Source organism: Neophocaena asiaeorientalis, unplaced genomic scaffold (assembly GCF_003031525.2).
Source record: "Neophocaena asiaeorientalis asiaeorientalis breed wild unplaced genomic scaffold, Neophocaena_asiaeorientalis_V1.1 scaffold185, whole genome shotgun sequence".
In the NCBI taxonomy this organism is placed as follows: domain Eukaryota; kingdom Metazoa; phylum Chordata; class Mammalia; order Artiodactyla; family Phocoenidae; genus Neophocaena; species Neophocaena asiaeorientalis.
Window position 1 is genome coordinate 428,063 of NW_020171809.1, and position 24,458 is coordinate 452,520.

At 52.3% G+C, this 24,458-nt stretch overlaps 1 protein-coding gene across 3 annotated transcripts in view; it reads left to right on the forward strand.

Moving 5' to 3' along the window:
* Window positions 1-24,458, forward strand: part of HDLBP (high density lipoprotein binding protein) — a 69,677-nt gene that overhangs the window by 31,860 nt on the left and 13,359 nt on the right. For 2 of the 3 annotated variants that reach the window (XM_024756220.1, XM_024756287.1), the window contains 15 exons: window positions 4,418-4,482; window positions 5,707-5,819; window positions 7,584-7,741; window positions 8,983-9,198; window positions 14,032-14,238; window positions 14,336-14,551; window positions 15,073-15,279; window positions 15,439-15,546; window positions 16,365-16,469; window positions 16,829-16,907; window positions 18,553-18,692; window positions 19,618-19,722; window positions 19,813-19,926; window positions 21,160-21,246; window positions 21,393-21,524. In XM_024756220.1, coding sequence (XP_024611988.1) covers window positions 5,744-5,819; window positions 7,584-7,741; window positions 8,983-9,198; window positions 14,032-14,238; window positions 14,336-14,551; window positions 15,073-15,279; window positions 15,439-15,546; window positions 16,365-16,469; window positions 16,829-16,907; window positions 18,553-18,692; window positions 19,618-19,722; window positions 19,813-19,926; window positions 21,160-21,246; window positions 21,393-21,524 — 1,950 coding nt within the window. In that variant the 5' untranslated portion in view covers window positions 4,418-4,482; window positions 5,707-5,743. Of the gene's footprint in view, window positions 1-1,550; window positions 1,784-2,134; window positions 2,246-4,417; window positions 4,483-5,706; window positions 5,820-7,583; window positions 7,742-8,982; window positions 9,199-14,031; window positions 14,239-14,335; window positions 14,552-15,072; window positions 15,280-15,438; window positions 15,547-16,364; window positions 16,470-16,828; window positions 16,908-18,552; window positions 18,693-19,617; window positions 19,723-19,812; window positions 19,927-21,159; window positions 21,247-21,392; window positions 21,525-24,458 lie in introns of those variants that run through there. The other variant, XM_024756344.1, reaches the window with a different exon arrangement.

Genomic DNA, 24,458 nt, shown 5'->3' on the forward strand with positions numbered 1-24,458 from the left:
GCCGCGGCGCTGGCACGGGAGGAGTGAGAAACTTTCCCGAGTACCGCGGCGCCGGCTCTGCGCTGCCCACCGCCCCGCCGAGCAGCCCCCAAACCCCAGTCCGGGTCCCGCTCCCTCCGCGCGCTCGCCGCTGAGGTGGGGGGGGGGCGACCTGGGCCCAGGTCGGTGACGTTGGCGGCCGGGCCCTGCCCCCTCCCCCCTCCTGCTCCGGCAGGGGCGCCCCTCCCCCCAGCTCGGCCGAACGGAGTGGGCAGGGACGGGGGCCTGTCCCGCAGGGCATCCTCGGCGGTGGGGCTGGACGGGACGGCGGCACGGGTCCCGGGCAGGCCGGGCCTCACCTCCACTTGCTGCCGCCTGCGTGGTCGGCCGGGCCCTGCTGCCCTCCTCGGGGCTGGAGCGCAACTTGGATGTGCCCCAGGGTCCACGGACGAAAAATGCATTACGGAAAAGTACCGAATTTGGATGAAAGGCGGGGAGGCCCAGCGCGTTGCTGCCCCTTTAAGCCTTTCCCCGCCCGCGGGCTCGCGTGGCCTGTGGGAGGGCCTTGCTGAGGTGGCATCTGCGAAAGTTCCTCCTGCAGGATGGGTGCCGACTTCCAGAACTTGGTGAAACGCACAAATGCCCGCCTTCTACTCCCAGCCGTGTAGACTTTGTGCGGGTGGCCTTATATTTGTGCTTTGTGATCTCGCAGCCATCGGGATTTTATGTTCGTATTCTCAGTTGGTTTGTGGGTCTTGAGAAGGACTTTGAAATTTTTTTTTTCCTTACAAGCTTGCTGAGGGGATAAAAGTAAATAATTTCAGTTTTGGAAGAAGAGGACAGAGGTCCTGGGTTTCCTGGTGGTTTTTTGATACCCTACATACTCAGTCCTGTCTAGTAGGTAAACAAAGCACTGAGATCTCATTAGTTGACTGAGATAAAATTCTTCCTGGACTACTACTCATGAGTTCTCTTTGCAAAAGACTTTCTCTTTTGAATATGTGATTGGCAAAGCATTACAAGGGAATCAACTTATATTTCCTTGTTTATAGGCAAAAAAGTAAAATTCTTCATTTAATCTGTTGTACATTTGTTAGGACCGAGCTTCAGACGTAAGCCACGTATGCTGTGACTTCACCTGGGCGCCCTGGTGCATAACTGTCCATCCTTGTGGGAGTGCCCCCCGGCCGCTGCATCCCACCCTGGGGAGGGGGCGAGTAGGAGAGAAGAGTCTTTGCTTCTGTCTAGCCTTCTTCCTTTGGTTCTAGTTCTTTTTTACATAGTTGTATTTTAAAATGTGTTTTTTTTACTGTGGGTATTTATACTCTGAGAAACAAGACTTAAAGTCCAGGTTGAGAAGAGTTTGAGATTTACATTGGGTGGATCTGAATGCTTCTTGCATGGGAAGTAGTTGAGAGCAACCAAAATGATGAAGGGACTAGGGCATCTTGGGAATCACTGAAGGGGGCTGGAGAATGGGCTGAAGGAGTACCTGAAGTACTCCTTCACGTACCTGAAGGAGTCTTGTAAGAAAGATGGACTTGTTCTCTTTGGCAAGAAGGGGGAAGAAGGAGCAGATCTGGGCACGACCTCAAGCCACCTGTCCTGACAGCTACACAGTGATGGAGAAGCAGTGGAGCCTGGGCCCCCAGGGAAGGCTGTGTGGCTCCTATTCCCCGGCTTATTCAGAGAGTGGGACGGAGTCGTCGCTGACCTTTTGGTCCTGATTTGAGCAGCTGTATTCAACTGAGGGAGGAGCTGTGATAGCAAATGTTTGGTCTCTGCTCCTCGGGAGGAGGCCTGGGTAAGGGCTCCTGGGACTGATGGCCAGTAGGGAAGCCGGGGTAGGGAGCACACACGCCCGGATGGGTGTGAGGTTGTTGAAAGATCTCCGAGGGGTGGGCATAGCGCTCTGGGGGACGGTTTCTTAGGTGCTGCTTTGTTGAACTGGCGGCAGGTTGACGGTAGGGCTGGGGGCACGGGAGGAGGACTGGTGCTGGCCTTTTATAAGATCTGCCCCAGCACCTCAGGTAGGTCTCAGGTCTGCACTTACACAGGGATCAGCAGATCGGTTTTAAAATGGATTCTTTAGAGACAGGAGTTTGAGAAGTTTATGAGAAGAGCAACACCCTAATTTGATCATATCACACCCTAGATGTTCACCTGTGGCTCGCTGTGATCCGTTCATTCCAGCTGGGACAAACTGCCATTTGAAATCTGGAAACTAGAGACTAGCGTGTCCTGTCCAACCAGCCTGGAGTTTTCTGTAGGTCCACCCTCCGCCCTTAGCTGCCTGAGGGCCTGTGCACACATGGGGGCGTTAGAGGCTCTGCGGGTTGGGCTGTACTGAAGCCCCTTTCTTGAGCCAGTGAGGAATGCGGGGGCTCAGTAGAAAGGCTCACTGGAACTGACTCGTGCCGCATGTGGGAGCTGGCTCAGAAGGGAGCCTCAGGACCTCTTCCCCTCTTGTGCGTGACGCCAGGTGCAGGGTGGGGGCTTCTCGTCAGAAATCTGTGGCTGGAGCGGACGTGGACAGTGGCTGCACTGCGCGGGCTTACCTCGTAGCTGTCACTGGGCACTGAAGACTTGCCTGTCCAGGAAAGCAAGAGGACTGGTCGGTTAGGAGCGCAGAGAAGATGGTGTGGGCGTCATGGTGGTCACGTGGGTGAATGCAGCTTCTTAGAGGGTGGGTGTCAGTGGGTTTTGATAAGGGGTGTCGGCACCTGGCGTGGGAGGCTGTTCAGGTTCAGGTCGCAGGTCAGCAGTCAGGAGTTGCCAGGAGAGCGGGGCAGATGCCTGGGTCCTGGCTTCCCATTGGCGCTTTGACCTGGAGCACCGCCATCCTGTTCCTAGACGGGCTAAGTGTGGGCCCCCTGGACACTGGGAACCCCAAGGCGGGCTCATCTTTTCCACCCCGTCAGGACCCATGCGTGGATGTGCTACTCTGACAGTTTGGTTGAATGGAAAGGGTTTCTTTCTTCCTTGCCTTAGTCACTGAGACTTGCAATTAGAATTCGTTGGAGGCAAATTCTTAAATAAGATAGTCTTGGTCAGTTTGTCTCCACCTTCTCCACTTGGGTCTCAGGTGCCTTTGTGTGTTTGGTGGGACTGGGGCCCCAGAGCGGGTCTGGCCTCTGGCTCATACTACTTCCCCCATGTGACTCAAGCCCCTACATTGAGAGATTTTTTTTGTTTTTTATACCACTGGTTCATGTCCCCAGCTGGGACATTTGAGACCCCACTGAGGCACCCCTGACTGCCATGAACCTCCTTCCTAGCTCCTGAACCACGCTTGTATTATGGGCAAGAACTTGGGGGTGTTACTCTCCAGTGAGGTAGAGTATTCTTGTTACTGTTGGGAATTCTCCCATTTTAGCCCATGCCTCACCACTGTCATAATGTCTCCCTCATCAAGCGCACGTGGTGTGGCTGGTAACCTGCCTGGCAGCCTCACTGTCCTGAAGTCCCCCAAGGCAAGGTGACCAACCCCTTTTCCTTGGTCCTCCCAAGCTGGCCTTTGAAGGTCCTTTCCAGCCCTGCTATTTTATGGCCTGGTCTCTAAATCCCCAGTAGATTAGAAGGGACCGAAGAACTTTTATAGGCTAACAGCAAGAAGAACAAAGTAACTACAAAATACACAGGGAACTCTTAAAGACAGTAGCCCTCAGTCACCCTAAAAAGCTCTGGAGCCCCCAAGGTCCACAGTCTGTTCTAGATCATGACACAGTGTTGCAGACCTTTTTTCTTCTGGCTCAGCATAGATTAATAAGAGGAATACAGGAAAAATTACTCGCCACATAGCAGAACAAACATCAGTTTTGTGAGAATTTTACTTCAAAATGGTTACATGTAAAAGGGATACACTTACGGGATTCCCTTGGGTCCCTGGAAAAGTTGCCCTCTAGAAGTTCCAGATGGTTCAGGTTTTACCGTAATATGTTTGTTTGAAGCTAATGGCCTAGGGGTTTCCTTGGTGGCGCAGTGGTTAAGAGTCCGCCTGCCAATGCAGGGGACACGGGTTCGAGCCCTGGTCCGGGAAGATCCCACATGCTGTGGAGGAACCGAGCCCGTGCGCCACAACCAGTGAGCCTGCGCTCTAGAGCCCGCGAGCCACAACTACCAAGCTCATGCGCCTAGAGCCCGTGCTCCACAAGAGAAGCCACTGCGATGAGAAGCCCGCGCACAGCAACAGAGACCCAGTGCAACCAAAAATAAATAATAAATTAATTTTAAAAAAAAGAAGCTAATGGCCTAGTGAAAGGGTTCCTTCCATTTTTTCCGCCCAAGCAATTTGCCTAATATTGGTATTAGTAGCCAAAGTGTAAGTAATACTTTGACCTTTTCTGGTTGAGAGGTGAACGGATCTGGGTTGTAGGATGCAAATAAGTAACTTTTCTCTGGTTTTCTCCTTGCTCCCTCTCCCCTTGTCCCACACCAGAAAAAGCTGGCAGGCTGACAGAGGCGGCCTCAGGACGGACCTTCTGGCTACTGACCGTTTCGCTGGTAAGTGTGTCTTGTCTCAAGGCTTCCTGGCCCTGGGCTGTGTGCGTGCCTTCTTTCATTATGTTTTATCCTTAAGTTTCTAATGGTTCTTCAGAGAGAATCACTGTAGCTAACCTCCCAGCACGGAGCAGTGTGTATACTTCAGGTAGATGTGTCATCTGGTTTCCATCTATTTTTCATCTTTTTTCCTTAAATGTGAATTACGTTTGCTCGGGGTATCTGAATTTGTATCTTGCTTTTCTTTAGAAATACAGAGTTTAATTTTCTTGAACTTGGGGAGGGGTCTTACTGTGTTGTAAAAATGGTGAAGAAACTCACTCTTATTAAATTACTTGACCCTCTTATGCTTTTTTGCCACGGTGGTACAAGAAGACACTTGGTACAGAATTGTGTGAAGAGAGTGGGTTCTTCCTCTTTGCAGTAGCATGGGGCTCACCTGGAGTTGCAGAGAGGCAGCCTGTGCTGAGTGAGCCCCTTTTCCAAATAAGGGAGCTGTGGCTTTGAGAGCCAGAGTCTCGCTGAGCACTGCGGCCACTCAGGAGTGGGGTCCGGAGGCAGACTGCGGGGTTCCTACCCTGAACTGAGGAACTGTGTGCCCTTGGGCCAGGTCCCACCTGCTGCAAGTCCCCTCCCACACGTGGGTGACCGGACGTGGGAGCCAGTCACCGCATGTCAGAGGCACTTAAACTGCTACACCTCCTACCTCTTGCTGTTACACTGTTGCCACAGAGCAAGGGAGGCTGCTCTTCAGTGGCTCTTTGCAGCTACTGTCAAACGATACATTTTATAAGCATTAGGAGGCATGAGGATAACAGATTAACCAAGTAACTGAGATAGTTGTTAGTAGAACCATCCAGATGTTGATCTGTGTCTGGGGCTGGGTCAGACATGTGTTGGGTTCCATTGGGGCTCTGTGGGTGGAGAGAGGGGTGGCCCCTGGGCGTCCTGGTCCTGAACCTCTCAGCTGGAGCCTACATCTGCTCTGTTATGGGCAACGGGGGGGAGGTTTTCCAGGGTGCCCCCCCCCCCCTTGAGTTTCTCCTTTTCATCACTTGGTGAGAGTTTGGGAATCACCTTATGTCAGCAGTTGTAAGTGAGGAAGATAAGGTGTTGCTTGCTGGTGAAGCAGAGTGAACCCTTGGCTTAAACTCTCAGCTGAACGGATCAGGTAGCTGCGAGCTGTCTGTGCCGGACTTGCCTCTCTGACTCACCCCCCTGCTTCAGTGGCTCACCCGGATCGTGTGGACTCCTGAGATCAACCATGAGCTCCGTCGCCGTTCTGACCCAAGAGAGCTTTGCTGAACACCGAAGTGGACTGGTTCCGCAACAAATCAAAGGTGACGGCCCCTTCCCCACTGTTCTTGTTGACCGTAAGACACGGCTCTTTCCGATCCTCATGAGAGCCTGTGGCCTCTGCAGAGGTGCCTTTCAGCCCTGTGCTTGTGGGGTGGGCCAGGACCCACCAGTGTTGTGTGCTCCGTTTTGCACTACCCTCGTGTGAGGGGTGAAATTGGCCGGGAGTGGTGGGTGGATCGCCTACAGTGCGATTTAAAACGTGGACAACTTTCTGGAAAGCCAGTGAATTTGGCCTTTGTGGTTATTGGGATTCTTCTCCGAAATCGCTATTGCCCAGTTGTGTTGAACTGCACTCTGGGATGGGAAGCATCCCAGAGCTCTGTCGGCTGTGAGGATGAAGGTGGGACTCGGGCACTGCACTGGCCCAGGCAGCCAGCCCCAGTGGGGACCAGTGCTGCCCAGGAGGGACAGTACACGAGCTGCGGCATCTGCAGGACGGTCGCTTCGGCGTCTCTAGCTCATACTTCACAGTCTTGTCTTTCCCTTCAGAGTCTGATGTGTGTGTATGACTGCAGGACAACTTGACTTGAATGCAGTTTCCATCCAAAGCCCTTCATCTGTAGTTAGATTTTATAAAATTTGTAGCTGAAAGAGTAGCTTGTTCTACCCTTTGTCATTCCAAACATTCTTTAAAGTTTTCCGATAACTAAATTGAATATCAGTTCTTAAGTTTAAATTAATTAAAGTTACAAGTGCGTTTCATCCGTCACACTCGCCACGTTTCAGTGGCTTGTCTCTCGGCAGTGGAGACCTAGACACTGTCGTTCGCTTGGGTTCTCAGTGCCTGCTGCCTGGGGCTTCCACACGACCCAACAGCCCTGTGGGGTCTGCGCCCCCGTGTTTAGGGGAGGAGAGCAGGCACTGGCAGACTGGAACAGCTCGTCACACGGAGTCTGTCTTGGCATCCAGGATAGCACGGCTAGAGTCGTGACCCTGGAGTCGGACATGTGCCTGTCCGATTCCAAAGGTCATCCCTCTGCTCTGCGTGCACCTCTGTTCACAGTAGTTTTTATTGGGCCCTGCCATTGCCAAATACTGTGTTCAGCCCCGGACCCTAGGGTGACCCAAACAGTCACGCTCCTGCTTCCATGGAGCTGTGGTGAACGGTCGGGGCACTGTGGAGGGTGGAGCAGGGGGTCACCGGGACCTGATTTCCTCCTGTGCTCCCTGCGTTGGGGCTGCGGGGGGCAGAGATGGCAGGTCCCGCGATGCTTTCAACATGGTACATTACAGTGGGAAATCAGCTGCAGTTTACCTCGGGGCGGGGTGGGGGGGGGGGTTCTCGCTGGCAGTGCTGGGCAGCAGCAGCATTTTGTCCTGCAAATTTAAGAGCTGGCTATGTGCCAGGCATTGTCGTGGTTGTGATCGTTTTTGAATACAGGATTGGGAGACTCTTCAGGGCCGAAAAGTCTGTGTCAAGGCCTTCCATCAAGGGGCTCACCCCATTAGGGGAGCAGTGGGGCATCTGGCTTCTGAGCTGAGGCTCACAGGGGAGGCTGTGCGCAGGGCAGGGGCGCCATCCGGATCAGAGTCTGGCCCTTCCAGTTGACAGGCTGAACTTGAGGGCGCTGGGCCTGCGGAGCGGCGGGGGCCCTTGCCTGTGACCGAGGGAAGAGGTGGGGGTTGTCAGTGTCAACTGTCAGCAGTCAGTGCTCTCTCTTTTTGACGTTAAAACCCTCCTCGTGGTTTTTCCATCTAACACTGAAAGTGGTGTGCTTCCTCTTAATCTGTGTTGGCCGGTCCAGTTGCCACTTTAAATTCAGAGGAGGAGAGTGACCCTCCAACCTACAAGGATGCCTTCCCCCCACTCCCTGAGAAAGCAGCTTGCTTGGAAAATGCCCAGGAACCTGCTGGCGTCTGGAATAACAAGATCCGGCCCATCAAGGCTTCCGTCATCACTCAGGTAGAGTCCATTCTTTTTTCACCTGCCCCTCCAAGTAGGAAGCAGTGGTGTCTGATGGGAGGTTTCGGTTTTTGTTTTTGTTTTTGTTTTCTTTCGGCTGTGCCGCGTTGCTTTCTGGATCCTAGTTGCCTGACCGGGGATCAAACCCGGGGCTTCGGTGGTGAAGGCGTGGGACCCTAACCACTGGACTCCCAGGGAATTCCCGGGAGGGTTTTTGAACGTGCAGATGTGAGAGTGCTTTGGACATGAGAGGAGGCCTTTGGATTAAGTCGGTCTCCCCACCCCCCAGAGCTCTAGGGAAGTACAGCTGCCCTGCACCCCAGCACCCAGAATGGATGGTCCCATATGTTTTCAGTCCACTGCAGTCCAGTCTGTGCTCCAGCTGCTGGAACTGCCCTTGGCTTCCGTGTCACCAGCGTCAGCAGCTGTCCCGCTGTCTTGAATCAGTTTTCTCCTCTTGACTTTTTGGGACTCCACTACCCTGTCTCTGCTCCCTGGAGCTGGGGTGTTGGCAGGCTCAGTGCTCTCTCTGTGTGTCGATGTTGGGTCACGGTTGTCGACTACCACCCACGCACCGAGAAGTCCCCCTAAGCCCAGGACTCATCGCCGGCTGTAGTCTGGTTCCCCCAGCCTCCTGATGTTGTAAATGCACCAAGTTCTACATAGTGGCTCAGGCCCTGAACCACAGTCCTGTTGGTTCCCTGCTTCCACCCTTGCCTCTGCTCAGCCCGCGTCCTCAGTCAGAATGTGTCCTCCTTCACACTCTCCGTTGTCTTCTCATCTCACCCACAGGGTGGGCTGAGGGACCAGCACTTCCCCTCCTACCTCATGAACCCCCACTGTGCTAGATGCTCCCCGCCCCCTTTATGAAGCTCTCCTCCCTTCCCGCTCCTCTGCTCTGGCCCCTCCCAGCATAGCCAGCCAGGTCCTTCTCCCCTCCCAGTTTGTTTCCTTCACTGACCTTGCTCATTACTGTTATGTGATGCCCCTTGCCTTCATTTGTACTTGGTTGGGGGGGGGGCAGGGGGTGTCTTCTTCACTAGGACTTCCTCACAGTCTCCTGCCCTTAGGCGCTTTCTGCTTGTCTCTTAACTGCCCTCTGGGGCCTTAGAGCAGTAGGCAGGGGTGATACTTAGTGAATGAACAAACTCACGTTCTTTACTCTGTGCGTTCGGTTTCTGGACACTCCTGTCTTCTCTTCTTGGTCTCTTAACCTTACCTTTTTGACCTTTTCTGAGCAGGTGTTCCACGTACCCCTGGAGGAGAGGAAATACAAGGACATGAACCAGTTTGGAGAAGGTGAACAAGCAAAAATCTGCCTTGAGATCATGCAGAGGACTGGCGCGCACCTGGAGCTGTCTCTTGCCAAAGACCAGGGCCTGTCCATCATGGTTTCAGGGAAGCTGGATGCTGTCATGAAAGCCCGGAAGGACATTGTTGCTAGACTGCAGACTCAGGTGGGTGTTCCCCGGCCGGTCCTCCCCAGAAGGGGCACTCGAGGCACTGCGGACACGGCTCAGACCTGACTCTTGCCACCAGTGGGCAGGGCCATAGAGTTTGCGGGCAGGCCAGCGATATTCAGAGCCTCCTGGCACTTTTAGTGTGAAACCACTAACTCAGTGATAGAACTAGGGCACCTCCCATTTCTGCTCTTGCGGTGAATGAACTGAAAGTTAGAGGGGCGTCCCAGAGCTTCAGACACGCAACTGAGCTTGCCCAGTTGGTGGAGTGAGGACATGCATGTGTAGATCAGCAGTTCCCACCTCAGGCTCTGAGGGTCAGTGAGTACGTGCCTTGTTAAATACACACTTCCAGGCCCCGGGCTTGGGAGATCACGAATTCCATCGTTCTTAGCAGTCGGATACCAGTTACTCGGAATTTATTTGGGAAGCATTGTAATAAATGAGTAAATCAGTGATGCATTTCTCCCTAAGTGGCATCACTTAAAGACCGAGATAAATGCAGAGGATCATATTAAAATGTAGTATGACAGGTCTTTAGATGGGTTTAGGTGGGAATGAGGCTTCTTCCCACCTGTTGCTAAGTCTCTGAGCTTTTGGGAGAGCTGGCTCTAGATGTGGTGGTTCAAAGATGGGGAGCTGATGCAAGAGGGGCCCCAGGGGGCTTAGTGGGGAGGGGAGCACAGCCCGGTGGGCTCCCATAAATATAACCACATCCTGTTAACTCACTTATTAAAGTTAATAAAGTTAACTTCTTAATATACCCACATCAACCCAGTTTGTGTATGGTCTTCCCTCATCATCTCAAAGGCGTCCTTCCTGTTGGATTTTTCCTGTGTCCGGATGAGACTTGCCCACTCCCGCTCGTTCATTCCTCAGCAGCGCCTTCCTCTCCTTTCCTTAATGCTGTTGACTTGTTCTCGAGGGACAAGCAGGTGTTTGGCTCGTTCCACTGTCCATCGTTACTCCTGTAAATCGGAGGGTAGATCTAGGGGCTCTCGATTGCTTTCATGTTCAGCTTGTATGTTTGGCAAGAAAACGTGTGGGTAGTGCTTCTGTACTTGGTGTTGATTCCAGGATTGATCCGTAGACTCAGGTGTCTTCAGCAAATCCATCCATGGTAAAGTTCCTGACCAATCTTTTGCTTAATAGTTCTATCAACCACTGCTGGTCGCTGCCTGAGTTCATTTGGGGTTGCAAGTGATGGCTTTCTAGTCTCTCCCTCCTCCTGAATTAGTTGGTATTCTGATGAAGAACTTCCGGGTGGGACATGCAGGATAAATCATTGATCCTGGGCTTCCCTTGTGGCACGGTGGTTAAGAATCCGCTTGCCAGTGCAGGGGATGTGGGTTCGAGCCCTGGTCTGGGAAGATCCCGCATGTCACGGAGCAACTAAGCCAGTGCGCCACAGCTACTGAGCCTGTGCTCTAGAGCCCCGGAACCACAACTCCTGAGTCCACGTGCCACAGCTACTGAAGCCCACACGCCTAGAGCCCATGTTCTGCAACAAGAGAAGCCACCACAGTGAGAAGCCCACACACAGCAATGAAGAGTAGCCCCCCTCGCTGCAACTAGAGAAAGCCTGCACACAGCAACGGAGACCCAGTGCAGCCAAAAATAAATTTATTAAATAAATAAATTTATTTTTTTAAAAAAATTGATCCTTTTCCTCTTAGTTTTTAGACCACATTGGCACTCTGGCATCTTGGGTCCATGGGTCTTCTCAGTGTCATCATGAACTTCTGGTGTGTTGACTAGTTCTTTATGCAGAAATTGCCTTATCTCTGGCCCACGGGAGCTCCTTCAGGGAGGCACCCTGCACCTTCTGACATAACTGTTCATCTTGAACCACTTCCTTATTTGTAACACAGACTGACCTTAGCCATCTCCTTCCACAGACCTGAAATCAGTTGTTGGTCCAAGAGTTCTGGATGTTTATGGTGGGAAGTTGCATGAGTTCAAACACATGCTTCTAATTAAGGTGAAAGATCGTGGGGGTTTTAAAATCATTGAAGTAATTCTCTCTCTATTGAGGTTATGCTATCATCTTGATATATAGTTAGGTTCGTTTGTTTTTAGTTTATTTTCAGTTTTTAAAAAGTACTTAAATATTCCATGATTGCAAAGTCAGAGCCCTATGAGGTCCTCTTGGCCCCTTTCTCCCCTGCTGGGTGACCATTCTTGATCTTTGGGGTATTCTTCCATTGTTTGGTTTGAGAATAGAAGCAAAAGGTTCACTTGCTGTGAACTGTGCTCTGCACCTTGTTTCTTCCTGCGCCGCATCCTGGAGCAGTCTGCATCAGGGCCGCATCCTGGAGCAGTCTGCATCAGGGCCGCATCCTGGAGCAGTCTGCATCAGGGCAGGCAGTGGCTTTCCTCGTTTCTTTACACAGCTGCACAGTGCTCTGTGGGTGTGCTGTGATTTCGAGCATTCCTCTTGACGGGCCCGTGGGTGGCTTCCAGACTTTTGCTCTTAACAAATCATGTCACAGTTAAACACCTTGTGCACCTGCTATTTCCTGTTTTACACAGTTATCTCGGGAGAGATTTCCTAGAAGTGAGATGGCTGGGTCAGAGGGTATCTGCATCTGTAATTTTGCCATCACAGCCAGATCCCTCCCCTGAGGTGCTGTGCATTTGTCCTCCCATTGGCTTTCTCAGAGCCTTGCCAGGGCCGTCAGGTACTGGGACTTTCTGGACTCTGAAAGATAGTTGCGTGTGCTTTTAATCTGCGTTTCCCCTGTGCACTGGTCCCCTGCCCTTTGCTGTCCAGGTAAAGGTCTCCGTCCTGCTCGACACAGTGGGGCTCTTCAAACCCTGCATCAGTAACACGTTCCAGATACAGTTCCCAGGTTGCCACCTGGGTTTTGATCTTGGTATGTTTTGCTGTGTGAAAGTTTCATTCTTATGTAGTCAAAATTCGTTAATCTTTTCTTTTTTTGAGTTGTTGTTAGGAAAGTTTCTTTTTACTTTGGGTTGTAGGAAAGTTTATTCTTATTTTCTCTGGTGCTTGTAAAGGTGTTCTTATATTTCAAGTCCTGATCTGTTTGGAATTTAGTGTGAATGGTGCCACAGACAGACCCAGAAACATCCTTCCCCATATAGCTATCAAGTCATCGACACCAATTTTAAAAGAGTTTCCCCGCAGTGATTTGAGTGGCAGTTCTTATCACGTCCTAAATTTTCGTGCTAACTTGGGTCTGTTCCTAGATTTTGAGTTGGTCTGTCTCTCCGTGTGCTCATGTTCTCTGTTTTATTGGTAATGGTTTTATATTTTAATATCTAGTCCAGTTACTGCCACCACTCCTGTACTGTTCTCTTTCAGGATTTCCTGTCCATTCTATTCCCTTTTGTTCTACCCTTCAAGCTTGATCATCAGCTTTTTGCTCCGAGCGGTGTTAGATCACCGAGAGCTGTGCTCTGCCTTGTGGGACGCACGTTCCACCTGCTGTGTTTTGGGTCCAGCTGCTGAGATGAGTGGTCCGCCTTTCGCATCTTCTAACCATGTGTTGTCAGTATGAGTTAAAGCTGCTGAGTCCGGATCCTAATTTTTTCTTCCTCTTACGGACAGTAAGAGTTGGGTAAAGTATGGTTTTCCCCAGGGTTCCCCTGTGTGCAGTCATGTGCTTCTTCCTCTCCAGCCTCGTGTCGGCTCTGCTTTCTCGTGTCTCCTTCGTGGGAAATACTCAGGTGGAGGTTGGCAGTGGCTGTGGACAGTGCACGGCCTTAATGAGCAAAGCTTTCCTGCCAAATACAGCTCTAGGGCTGAGGGTGCATGTATATTTGGTCACGTTAAAAAAATATACATCCACTGATTTCTATGTTCTTGCAAATTTTTATCATGAAAGGATTTTGATTTTATAGAGATGATCATTTGATTTTTCTCCTTAGATCTAACAATATGATGATTTATAGAAATGGATTTCCTAATATTGAACCATTTTTAGAATAAACCTCATTTGCTCATAATTTGTAAGCCACTGGTCTTACTTTCTGTGCTAGTTGGGAAGTGAGGACCTTTTTCATTGCCTCCGTGATACAATTTAACATTTCTGTTGTGAGTGTTGAAAAGTTGGCTGTGAAGCTGTGTCCTTTGAGGAAGGAGGGAAGCTGGCTGGTCTGTGACTTCCTGCTGCACTAGTGGTGGGAACCTTAACACTTGGCCCTTTTCTTTTTTTCGACGTCCTCTTGGTTGATGACTGTTTATAGATCTAGGAAGACTGGAAACCTCTGTCTTCCTCCCAGATTTTCCTGTGACTTCAGAAAGTTACTTAATTTCTGGCAGTTTGAGGATTTGGATTATTGTCATTTTCTTTCCTCAAATGGGTTGTCTATTTTAACTGGTTGTAAAAGAGATAGCAAGAAGAGTTTATTCCTACATATAGGGCTTATGTCTGAAGACGAGCATATAGTGCTGCAAAGACAACAATTCATCTGGTTAGTCAGTCTGTGCCTGCGTTCCTGCTGTGTCCTAGCGTGGTGTGAGGGGTCACTGAGCTAGGAAGCAAGCACGTACCATTCTTGAGTATTCCTGTCCTCGTGATGGCTTAGAGCTGGGCTGAGAAGACACTGAAGGAATAATCATGATGGCTGAAGGGGTGACGCAGGACCATGGGTCTGTGTCACGTTTGAACTCATTCAAGCCTGGGGCTTGGTCCTGCTTCCCCACGCAGGCCATGTTTAACCCGAGACTGTTCTGAAGGACGGGTTGGGGCTGGCAAGGTGAGAGTAGGCGGAGGTGGCATTCCAACCAGGGAGAATGTCATGGGAAAACGTGCTTTTGCGGAACCTGCAAATGTTTTTGTTTTTTTGGTTCTTTTCCTGCCGCAGGCCTCAGCAACTGTTGCCATTCCCAAAGAACACCATCGCTTTGTTATTGGCAAAAATGGAGAGAAACTGCAAGACTTGGAGCTAAAAACTGCAACCAAAATCCAGATCCCACGCCCAGATGACGCCAGCAATCAGATCAGGATCACCGGCACCAAAGAGGGCATCGAGAAAGCTCGCCACGAGGTCCTGCTCATCTCCGCCGAGCAGGTGTGGCCAGCCACGGGCCTGGTGTGTGTGGTGGCCTTGCCCCAACCGCCGGGAGGCCCAGATATGTGCCTTCATGGTTTCCGTCCTTCCCTCTCAGGACAAACGTGCTGTGGAGAGGCTGGAAGTAGAGAAGGCGTTCCACCCCTTCATCGCGGGGCCGTACAACCGGCTGGTCAGCGAGATCATGCAGGAGACCGGGACACGCATCAACATACCCCCGCCCAGCGTCAACCGGACCGAGATTGTCTTCACGGGGGAGAAGGAGCAACTGGCTCAGGCTGTGGCTCGCGTCAGGAAGGTTTACGAGGAGAAGGTAGCAGTCAGGAGTGGGAGCCCAGTGAGAACAGCCCAGCCCTGCCCTGTAGCCTTCGAGGCCTGGACAGCTCCAGTCGCCACAGTTAGAAGGGGGCGCCCGCGCCTCCCCGTAGCTGTGAGGCAGTGGGCCAGGCTCTGCTGGGCAGCTGTCCCCACAGATTCCCACCCGAGCTCCCCCTGCCCTGTGTGCCCCTGGGCGCGTGCCGCTCAGAGCTGATCAGGCCTTTGGGTGAGCTGTTAGCCCGAGTCGGTGGGCTTTGACGTCTGACGCTGGTTCCTTTATTTGGGGAGAGGACGGGGTGTTTTTGTTTCTTCCTAGCTAGTTGCAATGATTACTCTGGGCTTGACTTAAATTCTGCAGTAATTCTTTTGAGGAGAAAGCCCAGTCCTTGATTAGTGGAGTTTCTGGGGAGTGGCTGGTCATCGTCTTCACTATTCGGGGCTCACTTGCTGTAGTCGGGGCTCTGTGTCCTGCTCCCGGCCCTTCCCTCTTGACACCCTCACGGCGCTCTTACTTAGAAAAAGAGGACCACGACCATCGCGGTGGAGGTGAGGAAATCCCAGCACAAGTATGTCATCGGGCCCAAGGGCAATTCCCTGCAGGAGATCCTGGAAAGAACTGGAGTCTCTGTGGAGATCCCTCCTTCAGACAGCACCTCAGAGACTGTGATCCTCCGAGGCGAGCCTGAAAAGCTGGGGCAGGCGTTGACTGAAGTCTATGCCAAGGTAACTGCTCGCTGTGGGGAGACTCCGATGAGCGTTTCCTGGGACCGTGTCAGGGGAGGGCAGCACTCACCTGTCTCTGAGCCCTGGTGAGCCACCTGGCTTGGTGTTCACGAAACCTGGACTCTGCAGACCCACGGGTTTGTTTCCTGGTTTTCCTAGGCCAACAGTTTTACGGTCTCCTCCGTCTCTGCTCCTTCCTGGCTTCACCGTTTCATCATTGGCAAGAAAGGGCAGAACCTGGCCAAAATCACTCAGCAGATGCCAAAGGTAAGGAATCGTTGTCTGCCGTGTTGAGTTGATCTTCGTCATCCCATTGCTGCCGTTACTTTTGTCCTGTGGGGGTGGGGGTGCCTTTGAAGACCGGGGCACCCGTTTTAAAGATCAGTTGTTGTGGGTGACAGTCAGCTGCTCCATGGTTAGCCAGGGGTGAGCAGAATACGTTTTTTCAAATACCTGTGTCACGTCTTTGGGTCTTTTTAACCAGGGGAAGAGCGTATTGCTAAGTTTATTGAATATCTCAAGAAATACCTCATTTAGTTGTTACGGTGTCGTAACCTGTGAGTAGTTACATCTGAGAATTTCGTGGAGCAGAACTTGTATACGCTTCGTGTGGAGGTGGAGTTTGTGGGCCTTTCTGCCCTCCGCGTCTCTGTCCTTCGGGCGGCAGTAGGTCCAGTAACCTTGGCAGAGAACGCGTGCGTCGTATTTCGTTCCTGTTCTGTTCAGAGTCCTGGTTCCCACAGTGGGGCTGGCTCCGTGGCGCCGGCCTCCCGGGTTGCCCTCCCCGTGCGTTATTTCACCCCCCGTTGTCGTCTGTCTCACCCCCCCCTCGCACACCGGGGGGGCGTGAGCAGTGAGGTGTTGACGTGCTTCATGCCAGTGGTTTTGGTGGCGCACAGTGGGGAGGCCTTTGCGGTTCCCACACAGTGTTTAGTACCAAAACGATGGTCATCCCCAGACCTCCTTTCCAATTTTTCCTGGTGTCTGTGGATCGGCTGCTGCCCCGGGAGAGCAGCCCAGGCTCGCATAGGAGGTTGCTGTGGCCGTGCCATCCCGGTGGGCTGACTCTTGTTTTGGTGCGGTAGGTCCACATCGAGTTCACAGAGGGCGAGGACAGGATCACCCTGGAAGGCCCCACAGAGGATGTAAACGTGGCCCAGGAACAGATCGAAGCCATGGTCAAGGACTTGGTAAGGTGCCCCGGGTGCTGGCCGAGTGGGCATAGGGCGTAATCCTGTCACTTGCCAGTCAGACCTCACGTGGGGGCCCTGGAGGCGCGGGAGGGGGGCCCAGTCGTCAAGTGGCGAGTTCTGAAACAGCTGGAATCTGGCCGAAGTCCGGGAGAGCCGTGGGTAGACGAAACCTTACTGTGGAGGAGGATCTTGCGAGGGTGCCTGCAGGACGATCCTGCCGCAGACCCTGAAGCTGAGTGGGAAGAGAGGGCGGCCGCTGCCAGCTCCCGGGCCTTGGTTCTGGCTGTGTGTCTGCGGATCTGGGCCCAGGTCCTGGACTCTGGTCTCCAGTGTCCTGCTCTGTGCTTCTCCCGCAGATTAACCGGATGGACTACGTGGAGATCAACATCGACCACAAGTTCCACAGACACCTCATCGGGAAGAGCGGGGCCAACAGTGAGTGGGGGCGGCACGCGGAGGGCAGGCGGGGCGTCCTCAGCAGAGCGCCAGCGGGGGGCGGCCTAGACTCCTAGCTGAGGCCTCCCCCAGGGCCGAGGTTGGCCTGGAGCTGATGGGCCTAGAGGTGAACGTGATGAGCCTGGTCGAGAAGGCATGCAGAGGGCCGTGTCCTCACAGTTCAGCCAGACCTGCTGGGGTGGGGTCTGCCATCCGCCATCCTCACGTGCGCCCCTGACCACGCCCCTGCTGGGCTGGCCAGCCCAGGCTCAGCCACGGACTGAATCGGCTCAAGTTGGAACGTGCCGAGTGAGCGCTCTGCTTGAATCCGCGGATGTCGGATGTGTTTTGAAATCCACTGCTTTGCTCAGTTTAACTTCAGTGCCGTTCTCGGCATCACGGTGCTCACCAGTCCTGAGAATAGCTCTGTCCCCTGGTGTGACCTTTGGTGGAGGTGAGGTAGCGGGCACCCCCCGCCAGTGTAGGTAGGACGCCTCCGTGTGCCTGCCGTGTTGGGTTTTGCCCTGTGCAGTCCATTCTTTGTTCAGAGTAAATGTAAGCTAGTTAGTTGCTGCTGCTTTAGTTGGTGTCAGTTGTGAGTTCTGGAGCTTTTTAAACAACGGGCAAACGCTCACGGAGTGACACCAGTCAGTGCTGCTTGAGCCGTAAATTTGCACACACCATAAATTTGCACATACCATAAATTTGATTTTGTTTTTTGTTTTGTTTAACTGCAGTGTTTTCTCAAACAGAAAATGTAAGGAAGTGCAGTTCTGATGTTAATTTCTGGTTTCTGCTCCCTGGGAAGTGCAGAGCCATTTTGCATTGTTCAGAGAATTGTGTCTGTTCCATTTTCTTCTGGTTCAGTTCCTCACCTTCGTCTTCTTTCATCTAAAATCTGCCGCCCAGCTTCTGTGTCCTTGGCTCTTGTCCCGTGTGGTTCCGCCCTGGAACAGCAGCCCCAGAGCGGGTCGGCTCATGGCTGTGTCCGTGTTTGCTCAGATCTCTCCTTGGCGACCCTCTAAGGAGCTTGGTTCCCCTTTACTACGTGGTGGGCAAAATGCCGACCCCATTTCCTGGTGATGAGGCTTCCCCAGGGTGTGGGAGCCTGGATCTCTGTCTAGAGAAGGTGACAGGAGGAGGGTTGTCAACAACTCCACTGGTTTTGCAAAGACAGTGAAGTGCTCAGGCTGGAGCTGAGCTGACGATGGAGTCTCCTTAGACAGCATGGCCTCCATGGGCTCCAAGGTGGTCGATGGGGGTGCTTTTATCTTCAGGTAATGTGGGACCTTCTGGATTTTAATGGCTTCTTATTTTTATTATATTCTCGAGAGTAATTTTTTTTTACTTGAACAGTAGTTGTCTGTCTCCACATTAGAAATGCCCTGGCCATGCCCAGACCAGCTGTATCTCAGGCACCGAGTGGCCCTCGCCGTAGGACACTGGAAGTTCTCAGGGAGGTGCCAGCATGTGGTCCATACCTGGCTCCTTGTAGAACATGGAAGGTCTTGCTGTGGAGTTTTTGCTTACGGGATGCGCGGTTAGCTTTGGGGAGGGCTCTAGCCCCGTCCTGCCGCGTTGTGAGTCATTGGTGGCGCAAGGTAGATTCTGCATCCAGTTGCGCGTGTCCTTTTGTGTTCTTCAGTAAACAGAATCAAAGACCAGTACAAGGTGTCTGTGCGCATCCCTCCCGACAGCGAGAAGAGCAACCTGATCCGCATCGAGGGGGACCCGCAGGGCGTGCAGCAGGCCAAGCGCGAGCTGCTGGAGCTCGCCTCCCGCATGGTGAGCCCGCGGCTGGGGCTGGGGCTGTGTGGCAGCACCTTCCTCCTGTGCCGTCCTAGAGGGTGGCCGGTGCGGGTGTGACTTGCTGGTACCGAGTTTCCTTCATTCCCCCCCATCCCCAGGGCCCCATGTAGTGCTAGGGAGGTGCTAGGGCTCTGGGTGCTCAGCCTTGGCCAGACCCCAGAGTCCCAGCTGCAGTGACGACTTCTCTGGAGGTGATTCTCGTGTGCAGCCAAGGTCAAGAAGCACGGCTGTGTGGTTAGCACCGCCAGCGTGGGGGTGGTGCCTTGTTCCCCATCCCAGAGACTAAGCCACCAGCCCTCACACACGTTTCTTGGTTTTCTGAGTGAAATGCAGACAGATATATCCTTGCTCTGGGGTGCCTTATCCTGGTACTGGGTTGCTGAACCCTTGTTTCTCTGTCACCCTGATGCCAGTCTGATCCAGAACCTCCCAGAATTGTTTGAAGTGTCTGCTTGGCTGTTAGTGTTTGTCTCTGCGTTCCAGCTCTGCTCGTTTTCTTGTACTTCCCACGTTTTGATGGGACCTCTGGAGGAGGGTGAGAGCCACACGGGTTCAGCGCCCTGTGTTGAGCCACTCTTCCTTAATCGTCCGCACAGGGACGCGGTCCGGGCCACGCAGTGTTCAGGAGGGCTGTGCAGAGGGCGAAGCCTCGCAGCCCGCCCGTTAAGTAGAATTGCTGGATGAGCTGCTGCAGTAGCACTTCTGGGTGAAGGGTCCTACACTCCGTTTGCTCGTTCTGCTTTGTTCAGGAGAATAACACACAACCAGAGTAACGTGCAGTGTGGGCATTGCTGGAGAGGGCAGGTGCTCTGCGAGGGGTGCTCCCTGCCAGCCGCTGGTGCCTAGCAGTGCTGCAGGGGTGCACCTGGGCGCCCCTCACTGTGCTCAGTTGTATTTTTAGGAAAACGAGCGTACCAAGGATCTAATCATTGAGCAGAGATTTCATCGCACAATCATTGGGCAGAAGGGTGAACGGATCCGTGAAATTCGGGACAAATTCCCAGAGGTAAAGGTTTCCCAAAGACATTCTTGATCCAGTATTTTGGAATCCGTCCTCGCTAATAATCAGACTTGGTCTCCTGATGATTTGTTCTAGGTCATCATCAACTTTCCAGACCCAGCACAGAAAAGCGATATTGTCCAGCTTAGAGGGCCCAAGAATGAGGTGGAAAAATGCACAAAATACATGCAGAAGATGGTGGCAGATCTGGTAAGGGGACGTTTTCCATCCTTTGTTGTGCGACAGTGTCAGTGGTAGTAGGGGCTGGGGGTGCTCCTTTGTTGTGCGACAGTGTCAGGGGTAGTAGGGGCTGGGGGTCCGCAGAACCCCTGCTTCGGGGGCACGCTCGGGCACTGGGGCAGCCCCCCACCTCACGGTATTTAGAGCAGCAGAAATCCTTTTCCTGTGCAGAGTTACTTTGTTTCTTTTCATAAATTTATGTATTTACTTATTTTTGGCTGTGCTGGGTCCTCGTTACTGCCCACGGGCTGTCTCTGGTTGCGGCGAGGGGGAGGCTACTCTTTGTTGCGGTGCATGCTTCTCACTGCGGTGGCCTCTCCTGTTGCGCAGCACGGGCTCTAGGCACGTGGGCTTCAGTCGTTGCAGCACGTGGGCTCAGTAGCTGTGGCTCGCGGGCTCTAGAGCGTAGGCTCAGAAGTCGTGGCACAGGGACTTAGTTGCTCCGCGGCATGTGGGATCTTCCCGGACCAGGGCTCAAACCCATGTCCCCTGCGTCGGGAGGCGGATTCTTAGCCACTGCGTCACCAGGGAAGTCCCTGCTTTGTTTCTTGAGGGGTCTTCGGATACCTAGGCAGAGAAATTCTCCCATCCAGTAAGGAGAAGAGAGCTTTACACAAGTAGCCTGAGAAGTCACGTATTGATTTGTTATCTTCCTCAAAACTTGGAATGCGAAGAGGCAGTTTGGAAAGTGCTGCGGGCGGTTGGTGGGAGGGCTGCAGGTGCCCCGTGCTTTCCAGGGGTTCTCGGGGGCTTGGACTTGACCTCCTCAGAGGGGTGATGCGGAGGGCTTCCCAGCGCTGCCCTGGAGGGTGGGGATTGCTGCCTTCATGGGCATTTTGAGCTCTCTCCTAGGCCTGGCATCCCGGCCTCTGCCCACCCTCAGGCAGCTCTGCTCCTGGCTATGACACCCACAGAGCTGGTGTGTGTCCAGGCACTTCTGGATTGTAGAACACGTGTGTAACAGATCACAGGCGCTCTCGTGGGCTGCTCTTCCCGGGAGGGACTTTGCAGTAGCTGAGTGGCACGCCCGGTTGGTCAGTTGTCGGATAAGTTGTCTCACCTTTCCTGTGACAAATCTCTGGAGGTCAGGTGGGGAGAGAAGTAGGTCGCAGAATCCTGTCATCCCGTCCCACCTTCAGGCACAAGAAGGACAAGTCAATCTGTAATACGACGGTTAATTGTACCATCTTTTGTGTTTTTTAGGTGGAAAATAGCTATTCAATTTCTGTTCCGATCTTCAAACAGTTTCATAAGAACATCATTGGGAAAGGAGGTGCAAACATTAAAAAGGTGACCGGCCGGCGTGTCTCCCGAAACTTGGCTCTGCCCCCTCTGCCCCCATAGCCCTGCGCTGTTCTGGCTTTAGAGCTGAAGAAGGGAGCCTTGCTGCCCAGCCCTGGGAAGTCAGCCCCTCATGGTCCCCTCGCCCCTTGTAGATCCGGGAAGAAAGCAACACCAAGATCGACCTTCCTGCAGAGAACAGCAACTCGGAGACCATCATCATCACAGGCAAGCGAGCCAACTGCGAGGCCGCCCGGAGCCGCATTCTGTCCATCCAGAAAGACCTGGTAACGGGACGCTGTGTGGCGGGGTGCTCTAGCCTGGGGCCGGGGGTGCGGGGCCGGGTGGGCCACCAAGAGATGCCTGCCGCTGTCCCACTCAGGTGCTTGGAAATCGTCCCATTCTGAAGGTGTTACTTTTTTTTTTTCAATTTTTTGAAAACTTAACAGGCAAGAGACTGCACGTGTGTAAAGTGTGCAGAGTAAGTTTTGGCCGCTGGAGTCGCCTCCGCGATCCAGATAGCGCGCCGTCACCCCGAAATACCCTCGTCCCCTCACTCCCGCCTCTGCCCCGCTGGGCTCCTGGTGCCCCCTCCACCCTGGTCTCTGCGCCGCCGTGGGTTGGGGAGTCGCCTCCGCGGTCCAGATAGCGCGCCGTCACCCCGAAATACCCTCGTCCCCCTCACTCCCGCCTCTGCCCCGCTGGGCTCCTGGCGCCCCCCATCCACCCTGGTCTCTGCGCCGCCGTGGGTTGGGGTGCGTTTCCTGCTTCACCGTGTGAGGGGAACCGTGGCGCCGCCTCCCACACGCAGGCCTCGCTGTTCTCAGACCACAGGTCCTTCCAGATTCACCACGTTGTCACACATGTCAGTGCTGCTTTTCACTACCGGGTGATGCTTCATCACAGGAGATCATGTTCCTTCTTGTGTGAGCTTTGTAGTTTGTGTCTTTCAAGGGGTTCCTCTTTTATCTAAGTTGTCAAGTTAACTAGTGTAAGAATTTTCTTAATGTTCACATATTATCTTTTTCCTGTCTCTGGTGATGTCATCTTTCTCATTCCTAGTGTACGTAGTTTGCAGCATTGTAGAATGATCTCCTTTTAACCCTCGTAATATTCTTTTCTCTGAAATCTACTTTTTCTCTTATCAAAGTGAGATTCTTTTAGGCAGCTTGCTTTTTTATTCAGTCTGACAATCTCTGCCTTTTAAAAGTGTTTACGTTTTAATCACATTAGTAATTATATATGTTTGTGTGGTATGTATGGCAAGTTTTATTACATACACTTAGTAAGTTAATTAAATTACATTTAATGTGACTATAATTTTTCCATTTTTAAAATTGTGAAGTTTGAAAAACAAAATTCAGCACCCTAACCACTTTTAAATGTCCAGTCCAGCTCAGCGGCACTACGGCCATTCACTGTTGTGCAGCCGTCACCACCGCCACCTGCAGAACGGTTTCATCTTCCCAAACGGAGACTGTCCCCACCAGATAACAGTTCCTTCCTCCCCTCTCCCCAGCCCCTGGCCCCCTCAGTGTGATTACTTTACGTAGAGCACTTGGATTTAAACCTACTGTTTTGCTGTTTGTTTCTCTTTGTCCCATCTACTTTGTTCTCTTTTCTGCCTTCTTTTGGGTTAGACGTTTTTATGATTCCTTTTAACCTCCTTTTTTGGTCTATTGGGTGTACCTCTGTTTTATTTTAGTGGTTGCTTTAGGGTGTTTGGTATATACATCTTCAGCTTCCCACAGCCTGCCTTCAGGTGACTTGATCCTGCTTGAAACACAGTGTAAGGAACTGAGAACGGTGGGCCGCCAGCCCTGCCCCCGCCACTGTGTTTTGTCGCCATACCGTAAACCCTACATGCATCTTAATAAGAAAATACACCCATGTCAGCATATCCTCTGCGCTCTAGCTGTTCATCCCTCCCTCCCTCCAAACCGTGACAACTACCAATCTTTTCACTGGCCCCATAGTTTGCCTTTTGCAGAATGTCAAATAGTTGGAATAGCCTGTAGCCTTTTCATCCTGGCTTCTTTTACTTAGTAGTAAGTAGTAAGATGGATCGTATCGTAAGAGTAACATTTGGTTTTGTAAGAAACACCAGACTGTCTTCCACAGTGGCTGCACCATCTCGCATCCCCACCAGCCCCACATCCTCAGGTTGGCGGCTTTCGTTCAGCACTCGAGGCTTTGCCTCAGTGTCTCTCACTTAACGTGGTTTCCGACGAGACACCTGATGTCATCCTTGCTCCTCTGGCCTGTTTAATGATCGTATCACCAGCTTTTAGCAACTTACGATGTGTCCTGGTGTAATTTCATTCGTGTTTCTTTGGAGTTTGAAGCTCTCATCGAGCTTCTCGGATATGTGAGGTTAGAGTTGTCCTCAGATTTGGAAATATTTGGGTCGTTATTTCTCACTGTTTTTTTCTGTCGTCCGGACACTCAGATTACCTGGTGCTAGGCAGCTTGACCTTGCCCTGCTGTCCACCAGTGCCTTTTTATTTGCTTGGGGAGGAGGAGTGCTTTTTTTCCTCCTTTCAACAGTCTCTTCAAGGTCATTAGTTTTTTGCAATGTCTGATCTGTGATTATACCAAGTATATTTTCCTCTTTCCATATATTGTCTTCACCTCTACAAGTTCAGTTTCAGCCATTTGTTTTTATGCTTGACACATTCAGCTTGCCTTTGGCTTTTTGACCTGTGTAGTCTAGTGATGAAAATACCTGTTTTAGTGTCCTTGGCCCGCTGGCTCTAACCTCTGTGTCATTTCTGGGTTGTTTTCCGTTGTTCATTCCTCGTGATGGGTTGTTTTTTCCTACTTCTTTGCATGTCCGGTTTTTTTGTTTGTTTTTTTTATTGGATGCTAGATGTTATGAAGTTTACTTTGGTGGGTGCTGGATATTTTTGCATTTCTATAAATATCTTTGAGCTTTGATAAGTTACTTTAAAACAGTTTGCTCCTTTTTGGACTTGCTTTTTAGATTTGTTGGGTGGGATCACAGCGGTGCTTAGTCCCGGGTCTGTGGCAGTCCTTTCCCTGGCCCGGCTGGTCTCCCTGCACGTTCAGCCCGTGAGCTTGCAGTGCTGGGGGCTGCTCTCTCCCTGGACGGTCAGGGCTGTATCCTTGATGCAGGGGCTTGGCCGGGGGCAGGGACCAGGCTCGGCCTGTCGGCTTCCTGTCTCCGGTGTCTTGTCGCTGTGTCACGTGAGAGGTGAATC